Source organism: Emydura macquarii, unplaced genomic scaffold, assembly GCF_026122565.2.
Source record: "Emydura macquarii macquarii isolate MOO-44397 ecotype Brisbane River unplaced genomic scaffold, CSIRO-AGI_Emac_v2 contig_2897, whole genome shotgun sequence".
NCBI classification, from domain to species: Eukaryota; Metazoa; Chordata; order Testudines; family Chelidae; genus Emydura; species Emydura macquarii.
In genome coordinates, this window is record NW_027133034.1 from 16,656,710 (window position 1) to 16,681,271 (window position 24,562).

At 39.3% G+C, this 24,562-nt stretch overlaps 1 protein-coding gene across 2 annotated transcripts; it reads right to left on the reverse strand.

Moving 5' to 3' along the window:
- Nucleotides 1–850: 850 nt before the first annotated feature.
- NFIL3 (nuclear factor, interleukin 3 regulated) lies at nt 851–21,073 on the reverse strand. Of its 2 annotated transcripts, XM_067568707.1 has the most exons (3): nt 20,610–21,073; nt 20,035–20,280; nt 851–5,967 (listed from the first exon to the last, which is right to left on the reverse strand). In XM_067568707.1, the coding sequence occupies exon 3, from the start codon at nt 5,767–5,769 to the stop codon at nt 4,384–4,386; it is 1,386 nt and encodes a 461-aa protein (XP_067424808.1). In that variant the 5' UTR covers nt 5,770–5,967; nt 20,035–20,280; nt 20,610–21,073; the 3' UTR covers nt 851–4,383. The 2 variants fall into 2 exon arrangements, with proteins under 2 accessions (XP_067424808.1, XP_067424807.1); XM_067568706.1 differs by lacking the exon at nt 20,610–21,073 and having other exon boundaries at nt 20,035–20,327.
- Nucleotides 21,074–24,562: the final 3,489 nt, after the last annotated feature.

A 24,562-nucleotide genomic window follows, 5' to 3' on the forward strand; every position in this document is an offset into this window, starting at 1 on the left:
AGGATTAGCATCAACTGCTTGGAGGCAAATATTTTCTACTGGATTTGATAGTGTACGAGAGCGTACATGCTGTGTTCTGTTTCCAGAATCAGTAGCCTTGCCTCCCCTCCCTCACATAAATCCCCAATAATCCACCTTTTTTTAAAAATAAAATATTTACTCTTGGCCATACAAAGATCCTATCTGTTCTTTTTATATGCAATGCAGTATATCCTACTGATAAAGTAACAGGGTAAACCTTCACATGACCACAGCCCTCAGTAAGGGATTTCAGTAGGCCAGTATATTAATAGCCTATTTTATGTTTATGTCCTGTTCTACTCATTATTATTGCAACTGTGTATATTTCCATTTATGAGTTTCAAGTGCCGCTATGCATCTATAAATCCTAGTTTTTCAGTAGTTATGTTCAGTTATGATGGAAAAGCTTAACTGGATGGTAAGGGTAAGGACTGGATGGTAACAGGAAATGCTTACCACAGCACAGGAACTATAAATGGTAGGTGTGAGGGTGTTTTGATTCAACATATGCCAAGGAAATTAGTTTTAAATCTTGCAGTGATATTATTGCTGAAAAGCTAACTTCAATAAGAAGTGACAGAATTAGGAGTTCTGCAGACAGATTTGCATGTAACTATAATGAATTTCATTGTTGTCAGGACCCTGGGATGCAAAACTGTAATTCCCTTGTATTGCTACAAATTCCTAGTATTTGCTTACCTGACTGAGCTATTTACCCAGAAATAGAATTGGTCATGTACAGCTATATTCATTCTTGGGCTTTTTTTTAAATGTCAGTTTTTGGAAAGTACTACATGCACATTTGAACAATCCATTTATTCCTTAACAAAACCGGTCCTCAAAGTGACCCTCTTTCCCTTTATCTCAGAAGGGAATCCATCTTCGGCATACATTAATATTGCTCTTTGAGTTGATCAGAGAGGTCACTAGAGAGCACTGCCTTCTTACACTGGCTTGAGTGTGTGATCAAGCTCAAAACCAAACTTAGGGTTTGTCTGCTCACAGGACTGCACCAATTCAACTAAAGGTGTGTTTTAAGTTGATATAGTTAAACCGGTGCAAAAACTGTGTGCGACACTCTTATTTCCATTTAAACCACACTTATTCAGTGGAACAGGTTTTAGCCAAACCAAAATAAGCCACTCAAAGATTTGCACTGCTTCAGTGAAAGTATGTTCATGCACAAACAAGGCCTCAGGTCTCCAACATAAGGATTAATGGACCAGCTATTGCAACGTTTTTAATGTGGATCAGATTCTCTCCTGTGCCAAGAAACACTTGGCCCAGGAAAGGGGATGTGGGATTAGGGCTGTCAGGGATAAGATTAAGACTCCCTGATTCTCAAATAGTCCCAGCTCTGACATAAGGGACCATATGCCAACTGCAAATTGCTGTAAAGAAGCAAATTCCACTTTGCCCTTCTTCTACCCAAATTAACCCCCTCCCTGCCCTGACATGCTCCTGTGCTGGGGAAGGGAAGTTGGTGTAGAAGTCAGCTATGCTTTACATCAGTTGAGAATTCTCAGCTGGCCAGTTTTGGCCAGATTCTGGTGCAAAGCGGACAGAATTGGGGTTAAGAACCTGGCCCTCTATGCGCAACCCCCTCCCTGCCTCTTATAATGTAATTTTATGTGACATGCACAAGATTACTCACATAAAAAATAATCTTTCCCTGTCATCACCTTCAGAGCTGATGAGATAACTCCTATAGACTGGGCTGGTATAATGAACTAACATTTATAGTGATTTTAGCAAACAACATATTATTTCTCCTTTAAATGAAGCAAAAAGCTAAGCTGCATGATGAGGTAGTACACATAATTTAAGATCATGTGTCCAAGACTGATGCTATAGTTGATTTCCAATCAGACTCCTCAACAATTGTTGCTATCAAACATTAATTGCACATAACCGAGACATACAAAATAGTGTAAAATCATAACAATCTAGAAAAGAGGGCATTATTCATCCATTACAACAGATAACTGTAAGAAACAAGAGATCCAAAACCAAACGGATGAACAGCTACAGATGTAGGTCGGCTTACACAGCTGTCAATACTCAGAGTTTTAAATCATCCCACTGAACACATTTTATTACACTTAAGGAGATAAATAATATCTAAAACATTTAAAGAATTCTGTGGTTTCTTACAGAAGATGTTTTTCCAGCAAATAGCTAGTAGGAATCATCTTCTGGTATTTCTGAGCCTTTTCATTCACTTGCAATTCCCTTAGTTTTATGTGGAAATCCTGGCCTCATTTTCAGAAATGTTAAAGCGTGTTCCTTCTATTACTTGCCAAGGGACCACAAATCATAACTACAGTGTCTATTGCATTATTAGGACATGAAATAATAGCAATGGGTGATTTAATGGGTGGCGTACTTCTGTCAGCAACTCTGAATACTAGAGGTGCAGCTCAGCAATTAAAAGCCTTTGTGAATATAAAGAAATGTGAAAAATCACCAGTTGTTTCTATGACAAGGCCCACACAGAACACAAACATGGGTTCATCAGCCACCGAAAAGACAGGGTGTGAAATCCTGGCTCTATTGAAGTGAGTGGGAGTTTTGCCGCTGACTTCAATGGAAACAGGATTTCACCCAGGGTCCACAGCTATAGAAAGTCATTTCAGACTTTCCTCTTTACCCAATATTCCCCCTGCCCCTAACTAATTTAAATCTGGCCGTCACTCTTAGTGAAGTATGAAATTAATATCACTGACTCCAGTTTTTTTTTAATTAATGCTGACTGAATGGCCCAATATGAAACATGGCAATTAATCGTGATTTTCTCCAGGAAACCGTAAGGTGTTCATTAATGTTTTTTTTAAATTAGGGCAAATCGTCTAGAAAAAGAACCCTGCCAAACCCATATGCTATTTTAAAAACTATTTAATATTTTGAAACGTGAGACTTTGGCTAGCCAAATTGATAGGAACATGATTTAGCATGAAGTCTCCATGCCCTAATGACTCCTCACAGAGAAAAAAATATTGACATTAGCCCAGCCAAACATAGTGTGAAACACTTGTTGCCTGTGCAAAGATCAAAGGGAGCTGAACTGTATGGAAGGTTTGAGTCTCTGTATTTTATCTACTTTATACTTAAATCCTTGATGCAACGTCCTGGAGAATTTGCTGTCAGCTAATGAAAGTTGGTCAGAAAATTTCAACAGAATTTTCTTATTGACAAAAGTGAAAATTACTTTTGTTTTAGAACGGGTTTTTCCCCCCCTTTTCCATCCAGATCAAGAACTAACCATTTCTAGGGATTTCATATAAGCCTTATTACATTAATACAACAGTATTGGGCCTTGTTGTGTGAACCCAGGTGTCAACTGGGGCCCTGCAATTCCACTGGTGATACCATAGTCTGCTTTGTAAGGGTTTTTGACAAGTGGATGTCCCTGGCCAACCCACAATTCTCCACCATACTGCTATGGAGACAACTAGTATATGCAGGAGATGCAGAATCCTTTCAAATGGCCTTTCTACAGAGCCTACCCTGCAACTACACAGTGGAAATGATGCAGATCCTTTGTATTTCAGGCCTGGAACACTGATTAAGGGCAGAGGGGCTGCAGCAGGATTTACCCATTATTCCTGCTTCATGGTTCTGCAAATTACAAAGATCCACAATCTTGATTTCACATGGAGAATCAAGCTACACAAGATAAATGCCGGTTTTTGTCCCAATAAGCTGCACTAAAAAGCCAGATATTCTCCCATTTGAGAAAGTAGTAGCAAAATTTCCTGATATTTTTGGTATTTCTACTATAATAAATAAGGTTATAAAGTTTGATCTGCACATTAGATGCTGATTTTTTTTAAATACAGCAAACCAGTTTCTATTGTCTTATAAAAGTGCCTTAAAAGAAATACGACCTAGAATTTTTCCAAGCATGTATGTCATAAATTTCAGTTTGGTTTAGTTAGGCTGTAAACCCTAAGTAGGTGAGTGAGCTGAAGTACATTTTGGAAGACTTCCTATTTGATAATTAATAAAATATTTACAGGTTTATAGAAATCAGTTGACCTGGAGTACATGTTCTGTGTCTGTCACCAATATTTTATTGTAACTGGTAACTTGCACACTTTATAATAGAACAACAACAACAAAAAAAGATTCACTATATACAGCCCCCATACAGGCTACTTGACTATACACAAGGCATAGTGATCATATCACAACCTAGTCTTCATAATAATTTGTGCACGAAAAGACACCATCAATCAGACATTATGTGAACATTACAGTGAAATGACATCACAAGTCCAGTGAAATTCAGCATAATACAAAACATATTGATCTACTGCAAATGACATCCTTTAAAACAATAAGCCTTTATTCAGTAGTAACTTAACCAGAGTCTGAAGCAGAGATCTGTTGTGTAGTTATAAGTCTTTTAAGTGAAGCAACCTCTGCAGATAAGTTTGCTATGCCCTGCTTCAAATACAAGTTCTCTGACTCAGATACTTTGTAGACATTGTCTTTAATTTCAACAACTCCAGTTTTGCAACCGCTCTGAATTTTTACATTGAGTTCCTTTGGGTGCCAGTGTTCTGGTTTGAGAGACCAGTCTTGGATATTAGTCACTTGAACAGAGAAAGGAGTGTGAGAAGAATGTACCAAATTTTGTGCACTGTGCTTTTCAAGCTCAAAATGTCTTTTAGATGTCATGTCAATTGGTGATGATAGTTTCTGTGTGGCATCATAGTCATTATCCATCGCTTCCACTTTGATTTGCATGGCTTTGGCCTTAATTCGAAGCTTGTGAGGCAGTGCAGAAGAGTTCACCTCTGGAACTTTAACTGTCACATGAACATTTTTAAGTTCAACTGGAGAATGAATTGGACCTTTAGGAACCTGCTGCTCATCTTCTCCATCAGATGACTTTCCTACGATAACATCATCAGTTTCTGAAGTTCTTGGAGAATTACTGGAGGACCTATTAACTTGCAGCAGAGGCGGGGAATGTGAGTATCCATTAAAGGTATTTACCATGTAGTTTGGAAACATCGATGCTGCATAGGAGCCTCTATCATCTCTTGACTCTCTTGCATAGCTCTCCAATTCCATAGGCTCCTGCTTTATAACTTGAAACTTATTTTCAGGACTTCTGCAATTGTTCTGTATAGGACTTGTCTGAGTATGCTCTACTGAGGATACTTCAGACACATCAGACAAAGAGCTTTGTGGAGAGTGTTTGATGACAGAAATACAACTACTACCCACCATAGATGGTTCATGTTCATCCACAAATGAGTTAATATTTGATTTGGAAGTTTGATAGTCCTGGAAATACACAGCTGTTGAATTACTGAGCTTCTGTATCTCTTGGGCGTATGCTGCAGAGCTAATTAAACCAAACTTTAGCTTCAATGAAAGCAGCTCAGACTTTAAAGTGGCATTCTCCTCTCCTAATGCAATTAATTTGTTTTCTAAAACAAGGTCATTCAGTCGTCGTTTTTCACGAGATCTTTTGGCAGCTTCATTATTTTTTCGTCTTTTTTCCCAATACATAGCATCTTTTTTTTCATCTGGAATGAATTCCCGCTTTCTCCGACATGATGAAGATTTGTTTTTTCCACTATTTCCTTCATTAAGTAGTATGTCTTCATTTGCAGACAAGTCTTCAGACACTTCTGTTAAAGTTGAATTAAGTACCATGATTTTGTCCACATTGCTACTTGTGTCAACAGGTGCCTGTTCCTTTTTAAGGGTCTGCATTTTTCTCAGCTGCATCAGAAACAATTTTTAGTAGATCTATGATGAGTAACAGAGTAAGCTGTTTTCCCAGTATTTCTCAAAACCATAACAACCTAATAAATACAGTAATTTTAAATCCATATGCATTATTCCTTTTGTTTCATATTACCAAAGAGAAGAATATTCAGATCCAATTTACTTCTTGAGAGATGCAATGGGAATCTTCTAAGTAACCTGTAATAAATAAAAAGCACCAATTATTATTGAGTTATTGCTGATTTTCTGCTTTAAAATGCTATGTTCAAAATACATAATTTAGGATAATGATTGATTCATTAAACCCACTAGAATACAAAAGAAGCTCAACACTTAAAATGATCCAGTTCACTTTATATAACCAGCTAGCAGCTTTTCTCCCTCCCCCATGCAATTAAAAAAAATTAAAGATAATGGTTCCTGCTTTCAAAACAAGTAAAATATGATCCAAAGAAAAGCAATAAAAATAACATTTGTTTTTGATTTGACAGCAATGTTGTCATAGAACTTTCCATGACATCATTGACTGACTTAAGCCTCTACACTAACAGATGACCAGGCATGTTGATTAGCAGCACTGGAAAGTATCTTATCCCTCCAAATAAAGACATCTCTTCTGAAAGCAGCTGTGGTGTGTGAGTTAGAAATGTTATATATTTGGGTCCTTTACAGATTAAAAATAACCCAGACTGATTTAAAGAAGTTAGAATGTTTTTTCATTGCTTTAAAAATACTGCCATAACACATTTCAGCTATACAGTACACAGAAATAGTTAACTTTTAAAACATATATTAGGTTTACATTTTGTATAGAGATTAGCTGACTTTTAAGATCCCTTTTTGCCTGATCATATCTATATAATTGAGTTTAAGCATAAGTTATATAATTCTGACAAATATGCCACTCTTTCAAAAATCAACAAAGAGAAAAAATGTAATATATTATATAAGTTGAGCTCTTATCCCTAACAGAAAAAAAAGTTATTGAGAATTAGTAAAATTACATTAAGATAACATTTACTGACATAATTCTCATTTGAAATTTTTTTTTACTATTCCACTGTACAATTTAGCAACACTTACAGATGCATAACTGCAGCAAAACGTTGCACAAATTAGAATAGAAGTTTAAATCTTAAATGGGACCATCAACTAAAAAAAACTAGCTTAACCTTTAACTCTAGACATTTTATCATTAAAATTTGATTTAGCATTTAAGCTGGCATTTTATATTATTTAATTCATATCAATACAAAAATACTTTGTTCTAATTCTCATGACAAAATTTCTTTTTGATCCTAGGCATAGTTTCCTCATAACTAGTTTTCCATAGTTAGTCATGTTCCTGATAAAACAAATTTAGTAAGACAACTGCTTACACAACTGACTATCCACTTAGCAATGACTCTGTATGCTGCCTGTATATTTAAAAAGAAAATCAGTGACTTTAGCTTAATGTCACTATTTATTGAGCATGTTTTTACAATGACTAATGAAACTAATTTTAACTTTATCAGCTGGGAAAGTTAAAAAAAGAATAAATGATTTGTATTCTGCCAATTTCTCTTGTCTTTTCCAAAAGGCAAAGTAGAATGAGTGATGTAATAACAATTAAGCAGGGGTCATAAAGACTTGGGTTTCAAGCTGGATTCTGTTCCATCATACCATGCCAACTCCTCTGTCATGAAAAATTAACACATTTAATAGAACAGCTATGCAGACTTTCCTAAAATCCATGGTTAATTACTGGCTTATAACTATTTGTCTTTGGTAATGCAACCTTAATGGAAAATGAAGTCAAGAGCTAACCATTCCATAGACAATATGAACTATGTACAGCAACAGCAGCACCACAAATTGCAGTGCTTGCAAAGCAAAAATGTAACTAATATACAAGCAACAACACATTTGGGTCCTGATCTAAAGCCTTTGGTGAAGTCAATGGGAGTCTCCATTAAGTTAAACATGCTCTGTATCAGGCTTTTAAAGAAAGAAAATCCCCACTACAAATCAGCACAACTTCACATAAAATCCACGATAGTTTGTTTTGCAGAAGTACCATCACAGCCATTCTGATTATTACAATGCTATATTTTAATACTGGTTTAACTAAATTCATGATAATACTGTTAAAAAAAAATCACATGGATTTTAATGTACTGTACATTTTTTTAAATGAGTCAGAATGCTTGCAATACAGGTAAAGTGTTAAATGTATCACATACTGTTGTGTTAAAGTAACAAAAAATATGATCAATCTGATCAGCTGGAAATTAAAGTCATTTCCAGAATGTTCATCCTTTGACTTTATGTCATGAAAAGATAATGCACAGGTCGTATTTACATTATTCTGTAGCACAGGGATTATTGGATCAAAAGACACTGACCAATAACTATCTTGGTACATTATGTACACTGGCAATCATTGTATTTATTCAAGTCATTAAATAACGTTTGGTTTTCCACTGAGGAAATGTATCCACTTTCTAAAGTACATAAGGTGAAACAGTACACCTTTTCTATCAAATATCAATGAAAACGTAACTTTACCAGAAGCTATGTATTTATTCTTTGAGACTCTGATCCAACTCTTTTTGAAGTCAATGGGATAGAGTGGACTTTCAGTGGGAATTGGACCAGACTCCAATGATGCAGAGATTTAAGTAAAATATAAAGTGTAGTAGATAACTGAAATCAAAATCAGATGCCAGATATTGATACTCCTAGACAAGGGGATGCTAATAATACACATACATGCCTATATCCTATACATTTATGTGGGGTACAAGCTGGTACTTCAAGGTCCATTTAAAGTTATTAGTCATTGAAAATAAATACCAACCAGTGAAAGGGATTTGTGGATAATTAGTTATTTGTACATATTTTTACAATATTTACATTATTTGGAACTATCAAGCTATATACAAAGCTAGTTTATGTAGCAACATGATCTTATTACTTTTATTCTCATCTTCCCAGGTCTTTTCTTTCCTATTGTGGGAGTGTGGTGATTTGTCTTTCAACCAGATTGTGTTTCAAGGCAAGGACCATGTCTTTGTATGTTTTTGTACAGCATCCAGCATGAGACATCAGTCCATTCTGAATGAAGCTTTTGGGCACTACCATAATACATATAATTTGAAACAATACTAATAAAATTATAGTAATAATAATAAAAATAATAATAGACAGATAATTGATAGGAACTATTACAAACCCATCCAAATACTAACTACTCAAAATTCAGTTCTTCACCACCAATCTTCTGTCAGTCACCGGGAGTTTTGAGTAAGTTCACATATAGTTTCGCAGGGCAATATTCAGGCCTCAGGTTGCACTTAAGCAAAAAAATACAGCAGGATGGGCTGTAATTTTTTGCTTACTGCAGAGTTCATGTTCTACAGGACTTCTACAGATTGTGGCATTCCAAGAAGGAAGGCATGGTCTGCTTGTTTCAGCAAACAGTTTTGGCCACTCTCCATCTTGTGCATATTATTGCTGCCCTTGGCATGAATAACCTGTGTGAGAGAGGGATGGTACACAAGTCCATGGTTAATCTCAGTATGTGTTCAAAACAAAGATGCTTTAGCAGGCAAAATTCATATGTGCTCCCTGCCTGCATCCATGTGAGAAGTGCACAAGGTCTAAATGTGGCCGATGATTTCTATGTCAACCTTATATAATTGCCACCTATGTCAAAAGCTTTGACATTATATTTTTCATAAATCAGTAGAACACCAGCAAGGTATTAGTTTTATCAGTGTCTTCCTTGAACATTTTTATCATTTTAATGAGAACTGCAGTTATACAAACAGAGAACTAAAACCCGTGGTCTGTTAATGGTTTTCCTTGTGGATCAGCCCAATACAGAGTCTGTAAACAAATTAAATTCCATCTGATGATAATGGCAAAATGCCTTCAATAAAAACAGACATTTCACTTCAATGGTATTTTATAATTCCACTGGAAAACATGAGTATTTACACATAAACTAATGAACTGTAATGATTCCTCTGACAACATTTCAAATTCCAATATTTTCCCTTATGATTAATTTTGCAATTACTTTATCACTCCCTCATAAAGTATTCTAAAACCAACATTTAATACTGCTGTATCTTAGTCACTGCTGAAGGTTTTTAGTTATTTAATTATTTATTGGGTTGGTTGACGTTAATGGCATTGAGTGCCAATTCAACAGTGTAACAGCACTCAACTCTATTAAATTAATTACAGACCCAATCCTGCTCCCACTGCAATTTTGCCATTGACTTCAATTGGAGCAGAGTCTGACCCCAGATCCAAGAGCTAATGTTCTCTAAAATTCATATTAATGAAACAAGAAATGACGTACAGTCATCGAAAGCCATGAGATGTTAATTTATCCATGGATTTTAAAAGATTTTTAAAAGGGTGGAAAAAAACCCACCCCTGAATGACTTAAAGTGACAGCATAAGCGCTTGTGTGGACATCGTGATGTCAGCGGGAGACGATCTCCTGCCAACATAGCTACCACTGCTCATTTTGGTAGTTTTATTATGTCAGCGGGAGAGCTCTCTCCCATTGACATAATGCAGCTACACAAGTGCTTATGCCAGCAAAACTTATGTTGCTCAGGGAGTGTTTTTTTCACATCACTGAGTGAAAAGTTTTGTCGGCTTAAATGCTACTGTAGACAAGGCCTCAGATGGTCTCAAGATATTATATTAAGGTCCTGATCCTACAACTCTTACTCACTTGTTTACATTATATACTTAAATGAGCAAGAGTTACAGGACTGGGTCATAATTTTGCCTCTCTTTGTTCTTTCTAATGTAATCATGTAGTTCAATTCTGCCTTGGAATAGGCACATCTGGTTCCCACATGCATATATGTGTTTCCCAAGCCAAATTATGACCCATATTGTTTTACTGAACAAGATTTATATTCCTTAGAAAGAATGATTTATATTTATCAAAAATAATTTGCAATATATCCATGATCAAATTCTTCACAATGTTTTGTATAACTCTGTACAGTGCTGTTTTAACATAGGTGGTTATCAAGGCCACGCAGGATTTTTGGGGCCCAAGGCAAAATCTGAAACTGAGGTTCACCAGCTTTCCAAGAAAATTACCATGGAGAAAAAAGAATTTAAGAAGAGGGGAGGGAATGCAGAGGTCAGAGAGGCCCCAGACCTGTGGGGTTGCTGCCCTCTCTGTGGGGATGGAGGGCTCTGCCTTGCATGAGGCTGCTCCCAGCACCACCTCACTCTGAGCTCTAGCCCCACTCACTACTGGTGAGAGTAGTATCCTCAGTCCCCAAATCCACTCCTACAGCCAGGCTCTTGGCCTTGTGGTGGCTTCTGGCCTAGTGTAATGATGCCAGGAGTGGAGTGGTAGGATGTGGGCTCTGCTGGGGCGGGCGAATCACTCCGCGCACTATCAATCACAGGCCCCAAACCTGTGCCTTGGGTCCAACACCTCTCACTCAAACATGGCCCAGTTGCCCCTCCATCATTTTGGGAGGACTTTCAAATGGGGTAACTAGGAGAAACTGTCCCTTTTGCCCCACCCTCCCCCCGGGCAGCTCTAGTAATTATTTAATTCTGTTTCCTTGATGTTCTGGTGATAATTGCATTGAACAAAAATGAAATACAGTTTCAAGACACTTTTTGAATCACTCTGCAATTTTATAAAACCAAACGTCTACAAATCTTAGAGTCCTCCCAAGAACAAGACCACTGCAAAATATTAATTTCTAATATTTCTAAAGTGAGAACCATGTAGTCTGCCACTGTGACTTCTTAGCACCTATTTAAATAAACACTGTCAAGTATAATATAAACAATTTGCTAAACCAAACAAACAAACACACACGCAAACTAAATTTAAGTACATATATTTAGATTTCCAATGGCTGTTGGCAATGTTTTCCATAGTTATCATTAGATATGTTATCACTAGCATCCTGACACAGGGCAACTTAACTATTTTAAAATCTCTTCACATACCAGAAACACTGGCATTTATAGACACCCAATCCAAGAACCATTTTGCACTCAAAACTTCTAAAACATTAAGAATATACTTAGTACTTTCCATCTTCAAAGCACTTTAAAAACATTTGCTGATCAACACCTTAATGAGGTGGAGATGTATTATCATGCCCGTTTTCCAGCTGGGGAAACTGAGAATGCAATTTTGAAAGTGAGCATGCAGCCAAAAGTTACGTCTACACTACGAGTTAGGGATGTAATACTCTTGCTCATGCACACACACACTCATGCTAGCTCTCATAGAGGTAGCACAAATATAAATAGCAGTGTATCAGTGGTAGCACAGGGAATGAACCTGGTGAGTATGTATTTGACTCAGCTCAATCATGCCTCCACTCATGCAACATTGCTATTTATACTCATGCTAGCTCAATGAGAGCAAGCGCGAGTACATGTACATGAGCAGGGGGAATCATGCCACTAGTTTGTAGTGTATTTGTAACCTAAGTAAACAGGTGAGTCCGAGGAATCAAATCTCTTCCACAATTTGGAGCCACCTTTCCTTGCAGATTATAGGCAAATGTAGTGCCATGAATTGCTACCGGACAAATCTTCATCTTGTGTAAACTGTCATAGTTTCATTGAGGTTAATGAAGCTATGGCAGTTTACCCCATCTGAGGATCTGATCCCCAGGGTTTGAGCCACATCCCAATGAAGGCATTCAAAATAATCCCATCTATTTCAAAGGGCCTTAGATCTGGCCCCACTCAGGAACAATAGGAGTTTTGTCACTGACTTCAGTGAAGCCAGAATGTCATCCCTAATGCAGGTTTGTGGGTCAGTGGACCCATGCACCTTAGATCAGCTGAAGTTTGGCCTTTCTGGGGCCACACTAGCGAACAGGATTACATGCTATGGCAGAGTGGCTACTCAAGGTTACAGAGGAAACATGGTAAAATTAGAATTAGAATTCTGATATCTACTATTTTTACTCCCGTGCACACAACACACCTCTCTCAAAATCAATGGGCATCTGAAGTTTTTCAAGACTGAAGGATCAATCCATACCTAAATTACAGATCAGTGTAATACTCATGATATTTTCACACCAAATGAAACTTTTTGGGTAAAACTTTGTTATTTTACTTTTTTTAAAAGGTAATAAAAAGAGGAATCTACCTGATATACTTAATATGAATGTAAGAAAATCATTAATGTAGTAGATTCTCCACAGTCACACAAACACAAGCTTATCAAGGCAATTGAAATACTACTGTATTTCCATATTGTCCAACTTCATGCTGTACCCAGAAGGTTGAAGTCTGATGAAAGGCTTTCATTGTTATTAAACACATCTCTGTTACTGTTTATCTTAATAATTACAGTTTAACTCATTAAAATATAGTTTGCTTCTCAAAGGTTAATTACACAAATTATGCAAATAAAATTATTATCTGGAGAGAACTAAATGTGTGTTAAAAATAGTTGGATCAGTCAAGGTTAGTAGCCCACATTTGACCTATATTTTCTTCCTATTTGTTTGGAAAGTCTGTGTAATTCTCTATTGACCTTGTTTGATTTTTCCAAAACAATGATTCAGTACTTTATTTTAGAAAAATCAGTGTTACTAACTGCCCTCAGGAGCAACTTTAATAATAAGCTGGTAATGTAAAGATGCACAGGAAGTCATACTCAGGTAAAGAAACATATTTCATTGTCCAATGGGTTATTACAAAAAAAAAAAAAAAAAAGAAAAGGAGCTAAAAATAATTCTTAAAATTATGAAGAATATAACAGTAAGATTTTTCCTGTCACCAGCTGATTCATAGTAAATATTTTAGATTATACAAGATCATTATTTTCATATTAAAAAGCTTCCTCAAACAAAATCACAGCCTAACTAATTTCAAACACTGAAAACATTTTTGTTTGTTTGTTTTCCTCTCAATTAAAGACCATAAGACAAAAGTGTTCATGGAATGATGTTTCATTTATACTTAAAACAAATAACATTCTTATGTATTAATTGTATTGTATTCTCACCAACTTAGAATATGAGCCAGATCCTCAACTGGTGTAAACTAGCATTGTTCTACTGAAGGCAGTGGTATGTACACTGCTATGTCAATGTACACCGGCTGAGGATTTGGCCCTATATCTGTAACATAAGAAATGATATGCTAAAATGTGAAATATTCTGATTGTAATAGACAATATGTGTAATAATTTTAATTTCTAACACACTGAAAATGAAACAGAAATAGCAATCTATGTAGGCTCCAATCCTGCAAGATGAGCCATATGTGTGGACAACCGTGTCCATTTAGAGCTACTGACTCCTTGGACTCCATGCAAATGGGTCTATTCCCCCAGAACCAGTTGCAGAACTGGGGCCTACATTGAACTGCTTGTGATTCAAATTCCATGGGAGGCTGAGTTCAGTCATTCAGTCAGGGACTCTTATCAACAAACTCAGCAACAGAACAAAAAACTGAGTCAAAGCTGTATGATAACCCTGCAAGATATGGTAACTAAAACAACAGGATGCATGCAAGAAAATAGAAAATATTCCAGCAGAGAATGACAAGGAATGAAAGCTTTAAAAGTGCATTCCATTTAATCTTCTATTTACTACCATTGGGATGTGAAAATTCCTTCCCAGACTTGTTAAAACAATGAAGAATCTATGCTCTGATGAACGTGGGCTTCCTTAACAACACATATTAACAAACACAAAATAGAAGAATGCAAGCATAAATTAATAATAAATGATATATCATAAATAGGAACTTGGTTTTTATTATAACAGTACTTTTACTTCATAATCAAGTTATATAATTTTCCTAAAGACAGATGATTGTCACTTTTTATACTGTAAGTCCACTGCAGAGAAAACTAAAAGCTGGAAAAAAGGTATTTTTTTCCAACCAAAAAAAAAAGTCTCTTATGTAATATCCATGCTCAAAATTCACAGAGTCTTTCTATTATGCTAATTTGGACAAGCACCAATTCAAAGATAAATTAGGAAGAAAAAAACGAAAGGATATAAAACCATGTATTAATGCTAATAAATTTCAGGCATACCTTTTAAAAATAGAGAAATAAAGAAGGAGTTTTCAATGGCGCTGTGTCTATCACATTTTGAATCAAATTCAGTAAGGCTTCATTTTTGAGTTCTTATTTTTGACAGTCAAACTCACTACCATCAGTTAAAATTACAATTATTTCAATAAAAATGTTTTAAATATATGGGTTTTTAACTATGAAAAATAGTTTAACATTGAAATCGACTGACATTTTGCCTGAGAAGGGATTGCAGGATTTGGCCATATATTTGCATCTATTACATATCCTAAGAACATTTATATCTCATAACTGGCTGTAATTATCATGGCAAGGTCACTTAGAAGGAGCCATAAAGATGATGACTCAGACACATTGCTTAACAGTGTGTAGTAAGACTCAAACAAAGGATTTTATTGTTCCAGTTATTGCATCATAGTGATGTTATAACTGCAGCTCACAAAAATATGGTTACAGGCTTGCCGTCTGGAAAAACAAACTGCATAAATGTTGTTTGCATAACCATTTGCTGAAGTAAATCAGCTTAAAATGAGGAAAAGATGTATTCTTTTATTTCAGGACAAGTGCTTGAACAAGCAAACCAGTGATTGATATATTTTGTAGCCTACACACTCATGCTATAATCAGCAAAAGCAGTATCTGTGTGTTCCACAATTCTCAGCCAAAGTATGGCAAATGCTGTTTCTTCATAGGCTAAGATAAGCTGTGAAGAGGTCATGTAAGTTCATATTGCTTGTGGGAAGGCTGTAAGCTTTTTGACACCTTTTAAATCATTTCCTTAGAAAATCAATTCCAGCAGAAATGTGAAGATTTGAGGGCAAATCCAGGAAGCTGGATGTTTTGAAAGCTAGTTAACAATTCTTTAGAGAACAAGACAAGTTAAAAATATAAGATAACTAAAAATGGAAAGTGAAGGCAGATAACTCTGAAAAATGTTAACACATTAACAATCAAATAAAGATACTATAATGTGACAACTTTTGTAGTAGTTTCTGCTAGCGACAATAATGCGAAGGAGCTTTACCCAGGGTACCTTGATTTTCTTGGTTTAAATCATGTCTTGGAACAAAACCTGCAGTCCTTATTCAGTCAAAATTCCTACAGAAGTCAATGTTTTGACTGAGGACAATAAGAATAATGCTCTTAGCATATTTTAATGTAGGATTTGTGTTGCATGAATTACTGAGTGGGATAAAATAAATTCAAAATAGATTTTATATACAGATAATTGGAGATAACATACTAGAGTTTGATAATTCAAGTTGCAAGGAAAAGGAATAATTACAGTATATTTTTTTAACATAACTTATTTATAACTCCAAGTAGATAAATTGTCACACTGTTTGGGGTCAAATTCAGCAATCAGCTAACTGAAAGTTAATGTATGTTATCCAGGACACTGGACTTTTTTAATGTTTTAGTAAATTATTCCCTAGAACTCTCACATTTAGCATACCATAGTGGGTTACTACACTAGATTTTCAACTCTGGAGGTTTCGTCACAAGTTAATTGATTTTTATGGTTTCTACATAGAAGAAATTTGGTAACAAACAAAATTGTTATACATTTGGAGACAAGTTATCACAACTGGCTGACTTTTGAGGTAGCCTGGTCTCATAGACTAAGGCAGACACTGAAATCCAAGAATATCTGAGTTTTAATCCTGGCTTTTGCCATTGAGTTACTTCACCTGACCTAGTAAAGGAAAAAATATTGGGTATATGCCATTTTTTTTGGCTTCATTAGGTATAAAGAAAGCCTAAAATGTTTGTTTTGGTTTGTTTAAAAAACAAAAAGATTTCTCTTTTATATTAGAAAATCGTATTTTTTCTACCGTGGAAGAATCTACGGCAACTGGAGAACTACTGAAATTCTGACATCATAAAAGATTGAAAGCTATGCCACTATCTTATCCAGTGCCCACTAAACTCAGTCAGAAGTGTCCTATTGATTTCCATGTGCTTTGTATCGGCCACTGAGAGAGAAAGGGAGACTGTTTAAAATTGTTTTTGTTAACATTTATTTAACTCCAATTCATAATGGACATTTGCTTGAAAAGATGTCCGTTAAAGATTCAATACCACTCTTCCTTCAGTTAAGGTAGGAAAGTTCATGTGAGATTTGAGGTAGAAAACCAAACAGGGGGGGGGGGAATAAATAAACTTTCAGGCCTTTTTTTTATGTCATATGAAAACGAACCGGGCATAAGCCCAACAAAATAAAATAAAATAAAAAATAATAATAAAATGTGCATGGCTGTGTCTCAGTTTCCACTTCTGTAAAACGGGGATCTTAATACACTCTGTGTACCTGCAGCACAAAGTGTTGTAAGAATGAATTAGTTAATTGGTGTAGTGCCTGGAACAAGGGAAGTGCTAATTGTCATGTCCAGGCTCAGGACTGCCAGTGTGTGTGGAGCTGTGGAGGGAACAGCCCTGCTCTGCAGTGTGCTTCTCTCTAACTTCCAACAGCATTAAAAATCTCTATCAAATTCAAAGAGACAATATGCGGGTCGGCCTAGAAAGCCCGATTCTGTTTCCGTGGCTGCTAAGCCTAGGCACAAAGGCTGCTGGAACAGGGCGCTCTGGTTGGCGCAGGAGAGAACGGGGGGGGGGAGGCTGAATTGCTTAACATATTTCCATTCTCAACACAGAGGGAGCGAGACTAGGTTTCCTCTCCTCCTCCTCCCCCCGGCTCCGTGTTAATGAACAGCGAGTACACACACTACGTGACTGGAGCCGCATCCCTCCCACGGCCGAGCCTGTTCTTCCCTCGCTCTCTCCCTGTCAGCACAAAACAACCGAGTATGATTGTCTCTCTTTATTTACTCCTCTTCCCTTAACGCTGCTCAACCCAGCCTGCCCTCCGCAAGCAAGCGCTCGCCCCCTCCCGCCCTCGCCAGTAGCTCAGGCAGCCAGGGCTGCCTCCCTCCCTCCCTCCCTCCCAACCAGCCGCCCCCAGCGCCAGAACAAAGGAATGCGGAGCAGCAGCAACGCCATCCGCCGCCCCAGTCACGGTAACCAACGCCTGCTGCGCCGCGTGCGGCCCCTGGGCACCCCCGGGAACAAACACAGCCCCCCGGGAAGGGGCTGCTGCTGCTGCTGCTCTGCGCCGTGCGCTAGGAGGTCCCGCTCACCCGCCCGCCTACCTCTGCACACCAGCTACACTGACTCCACACGGGCCGCAGGGAATATCGTGCAACAACAACAACAAACACTGTACACTGGGGGGGGGGGGGTGCCTTGATTCAAAGCAGGTTCGGTTCCCGGGAAAGAGCTCGGCCTCCCCAGTCATATTACTTAATTCACCCCAGAAAGGAGTCCAGTCGTCTCAGTGAGAGAGAGCACATGTGCCCCCGGTTTTGCGCCCCCGGCTCAGGCATCGAAGCCAGTGGCAGTTCTGGCTCCCCGAAGAAGGTAGGATCGGGGCCACTGCTTTGTATTGTTTAGCATGTAAGAGAAACGTTTTTATTTTCTCATTAAGCATCATCATTAGTCTAAGCTGCGTCTGTGCACACTTGATTGGGATCTCAGGCAAAGGATGAGCAAAAACTGGTTCCACACAAAATATAATACTGACCTACATCCGTTTTTCTCATGCAACATACTAAAACACCAGCATTTAATGGAAATAGGATACTCCCTGCCCCCGAGTTTTACTTCGTCAGTTCATTTCGATCACGAAGGGAGGTGACAGACTATCTCGCGTATTCGGTGCTGTTGGCGTGATCTAAAATTTGTATCAATCTCTTTAAATGATAAATGTAAGTCAATATCTAGCAAAATGCTTAGCGTCTAGGAGAAATGCCTTCCTAAAAACGCAGCCTTATCAAAGCGTCTCTGAAGGTGTGGGGTTAAAAACCTCAACCAAATGGCCTTGAACTCTGCGTGCCCAGCTCTGGAGAAAAGATCAAAATAGCACATGAAGCCACAATTGCTAAAATGTGATAGGGCTAAATATAGATTAACCCAAATTTCATTGTAAGGTGTGTAACACACATTCAGCGAACACGAATTACCTCCCTGCTTACCATGTGTCTACTTTCCTGGTTAAACACACTATTTAAAAAATCTGTTGCAGTGACATTTTATAGCCTGAGATTGTCCTAGTTTCTTTGTAACGAGATTATAAAATCGCGTAATTAGCTCCCTCTTCCTACCCTGACTGCCAGCAAATTCTGTGGTTACATAATGCAACATTTCCAGGAACTATTAAGTGATCGGTCCTGCAGTGTCTGAAAAACAGTGACCAAAGTGAAGGAAAAGACACGGATAAATACAATAGGAGAGAACGGAATGCTACATGTACTCTTTTCATGTGTGTGTGTGTGTGTATTATATATATAAAGATCCCTGCGCGTAATGTGAAAATGTCATCTCGCCGACAGTCACTGACAATCAATCGTCACAAAAACTCTTTATTTTGGGTGAAATACACAAAATGGATGCATTTAATGATCTAATTCCCTAATTGCACCAAAATTACCGAAGTATTGCACTCTCACGCAGACACACCACATCCAAATGCTTGCCAATGTTTCACAGGGAGCAGATTATGCAATGTATGAAAGAACAAGACCCACAAACCTTCCCTCGGGCTTGTTACAGAGTCAGAGGACAAAAAGGGTCTGAGGTATGGTTTTTTGTTTTTTTTTTTAATCTCAAATATGTACATTTCTAAAGAGGCATTTTCTGAATTCCTTCTCGTGTCATTTATTCCTTGAGCTAACCTTCTCTTAGCAGGCAAAACCAGTCTTTTAACCTGCTATTTCCCCAAACATATCCCTGCCCCACCCAGCGTGAGACTGATCGGCATCCGAGCAAACCTCCCTGGCGCTTTTCTCTATGAAAACATCAATTTTCCTCAAACAAGGAGACGTATTATGCAACAACCATGTATCCAGAGCCAGCAAACAAGCAGCAGCAGCTCCAAGTCTACGTGCTGTTGAGAGGGCGCTGCAATCAAAGCGGCCACCTTAAGGTGGCGAGTCCCAATACTGACATGCTAGCAAAAGTTTTATGTATATATATAAACACAGAGAGAGAGAGAGAGAGAGAGAGAGAAGACACGTCTATATCAAGATATACGGAGATCTCGAGAGCGAGAGATTTACACGCGCTCGGCGCTAAGTGAGTCGGGGCCGGTGGGGAAGGACCATGCAGACGGCTACAGTGCAGACTACAATCCAGTGCAATGTTACCTTCATAATCCTCGCCGGGGGAACGAAACAGGACGTATCCTTCCAACGAGCCGTTAGCATTTGCCTCTGTCCGTCCCCTGATCGCTACGGGGCGTGGGATGGATGAGAGAACTCGCTGGGAGCCCGGGGAGCCCCTTTCACCAGTCCGGGGCGGGGACTGCGAGCGCGGTCCGCTTCTATAGCCCAGCGAGAGCAGCTTCTGGAGCAGCGAGCGATCCGCGAACGTGTCTGCCTCCGCCGCTGCTGCTGGAGAGGGATCTGTGTTAGTAGGTCAGACTCCGTCCTGTACACTCCCCACAACGCGCAGTCTTCATGCCAGCCTTTGCTGTGACTGGCAGCGGCCCGGCGCCAATCAGAGCTCGGCGCTCTCGGGGTGCAGCCAATAGGTGCCGCCAGGCGGGGAGTAATAGGGGCAGACCCAGACTTGAATTGAACCCCTTTCCCTCCTCCCTCAACACCTCCCCCGCCCCCCCGCCGCCCCACGGGAGCTGTGTGTGGTACAGCAGATATATGCGCTGGGTATTGCATAACCAGCCGGGGAGGGGAAGGGGGCCCGCTGACATTTACGTAATTACCCGGTGGAGAGCCAGAGAGGCCAGAGTTAAGGTGGAGAAGCCGATCGTTCCCTGTGCCTTTTGCTGATGGACTCTTAAACACTTTCAGCAGCAATTTAGTTCCCCTGCAGCTTTTACACCGCTCTAGTGCAAACACGTTGTGGCGCAGGCGTGAAGGTAGAGGGCGAGAAGGGGCGAAGCAGGCCCCGCTGGCCGTCTGCAGCGGACACAGCACAAATAAACAGCCACGCTGCTTGCTGTGCTCGTCCTCCCCCGACAGCAGCTGGGAGGGTGGCAGCGGCTACACGCGCGCGCTCTGCATCAAGCCTGCTTTGGCAAAGACGCTGGGGAAAGGGGAGCCCCGAGCCTCTTCCCTGCGGCTGAGGCTGGGGTGGTTGCAGGGGAAGCGAGGTGAGGAATTTTGAAGCCGTGGAAGGAAATGAAAGAGAAAGAGTGAGTGAGGCGTGCGAGCATGGGCAGAATGGGGCTCGCGCGGGCAGAGGAGAGGCGAGGCTGTGTGTGTGCAGTGTGGCGGGGTGTGCGTATAGAAGGGGAGTGGTGTGCGTGGAGAGCCTTTGGCGAGGGCAGCTGGCTGGAGTGGTGTATTTATGGTGCCTGGGCGTATGTCTGGGGGGGCCTGCCTGTTTGATGGGGGGGAAGCGGGGAGCTGAGTGAGAAGCTATGTGGAGGAAGGAGTTTTGTCTCTTGTTTGGAGATTTACCCGAACATCTGAACAAAAACAAAGCCCTTGTTGTTCATCTTATCGTCAGTGAAGGAAAAAAAATACGTTAAATGCAACATAAAACACTGCAGCTTTATGGCTTGCTTGAGTTGAAACGTGATTAGCTGGAGTGTCGCTGCTAAGAAGTTACAAATAAAAACTCTTCCAAGTGGGGAGAAGTATTATGGTTTCTAAATCTATGCACAACGGTATTTTAGGCGCATATCAGTCACCTAGCTCCGGTATGAGTAATCCTCCAAGGAATTATACTTCATCTTTGGCTAGTGAAAAAGACGGCTCAAGCTACTCTGGTTCCTTAATGGGTGTGTTCCCTGCTGTTAGCCAGCCAGTTGGCATTTTGTGCTACAGGCTACAAAGCATATACTGTATGCATGAGAGTACAGCTAGTGTTTTCTTTCACTGAACTTCAAGGATAATGTTAGTATTTCTTCCACTGACTTAAATTTCTCCTTTCATCCCAGTCATAAAATCCTCAAAAATGAGGGGATATTTTAGAGAGCTAACCAGCACACATTTATTTATTTTCTAGTTGAAAGGCCACTTCTTACCCTTTAAGAACAGCTCACAAAGGTTTAGAGGGAGGGCTTGCCTGAAGTCTAACGATTGTCACATCTTCAACATCTACTTCTCTTCCCAGGGTACTGAAAAAAGGAAAATTAAATAAGTTAGTCTGGTGTTGGTCTGACCTTTGTTTAACCTCCATTTTAGAACATGACACGTGGTCAGTTAGAAATCCAGTTGTCTCAGAACGTGTTTGAATTTACAGAGACAAGGTGGAACAGATTGTTTAGCACATATTTCAAGGGACCATTCAAGGTGAAGTGACATTTGACTGTCTGACATGTGAAACACAAGGTGAGTGAAATAATATCTTTTATTGGACTGACTTCTGTTGGTGGAAGAGACAACAAAATTATCTGAATTATCTGGTTTACACTAGATAATTAGGATCATTTAACCACGTCATTCAGCGATACAAAAAATCCACACCCAAGTGGCATTGCTAAACTGACCTAAGTCCCCATGTAGATGGCACTTCAATTGACCTACCTACCGCCTCTTGGGGAGGTGGATTACCTATGCCAATGGAAGAATCCCACCTGTTGTAGGTAGTGCCTATCCTGAAGCGCTATGCTGCTGTAGTGTTTTAGGGCTGTGTACATATCACCACTTAATGCGGTGTAACTTACGTCGCTCAGGGGTGTGAATAAACCACCTCCCTGAGTGATGTAAATTACACCAACCTAAGCGCCAGTGCAGACAGCACTAAGTTAGTGGGAGACTTTCTCCCACCAACATAGCTGCCGCTCACGGGGGCTGGAGTAATTAAATCGACAAGGGAGCTCTCTCCTGTTGGTTTACAGCATCTGCACTAGCAGCGCTACAGCGACACGGCTGTAAGCTCTGTATTGGAGCCATAGCCTAAGTATTGATCTATCCAGAGACAAACTTTTGAGCTACGCAGAGCTCTTCTTCTGCAAAAGCGAATCAGCTAAATATAAGGTGGAACAGATTGTTACACACAGAAGTTAACACATGTTGCAAGGCACCATGTGGGCCATTAACACCTCTGCAAGTTATAGGGCAAATGAGGGTTAGCGGGTTACAGACTGTTGTAAAGAGACATAAAATCAGTATCTCTATTGAGTCCATGATTTTAGTATCTAGTAAAATAGTAAATTTAAACTCCCAGGCTCATCTTTTGAAGGTGTTGTCAGATGTTTTTCCCTTCTTCTTTTACTCCAAATGGATTTGAAACCCTTTTTCTCCAAAAAAAGCTAAATTCCCTCAAGACAACACTATTTCCAGAGTGAAAATAATTTGTTGTTTCATTCTGATAAGATACTTATTAAAATATTATAATCTGGACTAGGTTCCTGTTACCTTATTCTATCATCCTAATATTATATTTGTCAGCAGAGTTTGGCCTGGTGCAAAACACGTTTAACATTGTGCCACTTTAGGAAACTGAATGGTCACTGAGCATTTTGCAGTTTATCTTAATTCTTCCTCTCTTATCTATTCATTCATATCCTCCCTCAGAAGTGAAACAGGGTGTCTTGAGTTCTTTTACATTTACCTCCCCAGTAATTTATTTCACATTTATTAATCTTTTGCAAACTGTTTTTGTTCAAGTTCCTGTTTCACTCCCAGTTTTCTAACTTCTAAGGTCTGTGGTCAGGGTGTTGGTAATTAAATATAAAGCCTTCCCATTTCTAGGCAATCTGTTTATAAACAGTCAAGGCCACTGGTGACCAAATATTGCTACCACCTGGTGGCTGTGTAAAAATTTTGATTGTTTCAGTTCCAGTCACCAGTGGATCATGAAAACCACCATGATAATTGACACCCTGCTGGAAGTCTCAAAAAAAAAATCTAGCACTGAACATGAAAATGGAACTACTCATATTTAGAGTTGGTTTGTCTACGTCAAGTCTGGAGCACTTTGGTAGAGCTCTGTGGGAAAGTTTGCATGGCCAGCATTACTCTCCATGCTGATAAGAAGGAATGTTTCTATTTCCTCATATTTTTTATCACTAGTTATAATTACCTACCAGTTTGGCCTGGATCTTTCCCTCAGATCCACACAAAGGGAAGCTTCTGTATGTAGAACTCAGCTCTCCAGTTTGAAAGGGGCAAAGCAATAATTTCCTCAACACCTTCCCCTTTCCCTTCTTCAGATCCTGCATAGGGTACTCTGTGGCTCTGGGGTCAGGAAGAGGAAGGGGAAGGAGTGGATAGAATGGTGCTATGACTGAGAGGGGGGGACATACATCATCACCCATCCTTTCCTGACCCCTAGAGTATAAACAAAACAGAATGAGTGTAACATGAAGCTGAAGAAAATGTACTGCAGAACACCTCCTCTCCTCAGGGGATCCTAAAGACTACTGTGCTGTAGGGGAGGGCCTGCCTTGGAATTCCAATGGAGCCATGATACTAGGGACTGAATGGCCACGGACAGTAGGAATTAGAGTTGGTACAGAGGTAACAGGCCCCTGAGTAGATGTCCCTGGTTTTCTACAGATGCCTCACGATCCGCCATCAATACCACAACAAATTCCTTGTGGACTGGCAAACGCACATACACATGCTCTACCCCCCCGCCTCCCCACTGGAATAATTGCTGTGATTCTCTCTCTCAGATCCTGTGGATTTTTATGTGGGAAGAGATTCACTGGGCCAGGAGGTCTTAAGCTAAAATCACAGATGAGTCTAAGTTGATACAATT

Bases quoted from the DNA above. Each gene is read 5' to 3' on its own strand.
- NFIL3 (XM_067568707.1), bottom strand. From the start codon at position 5,769: ATGCAGCTGAGAAAAATGCAGACCCTTAAAAAGGAACAGGCACCTGTT.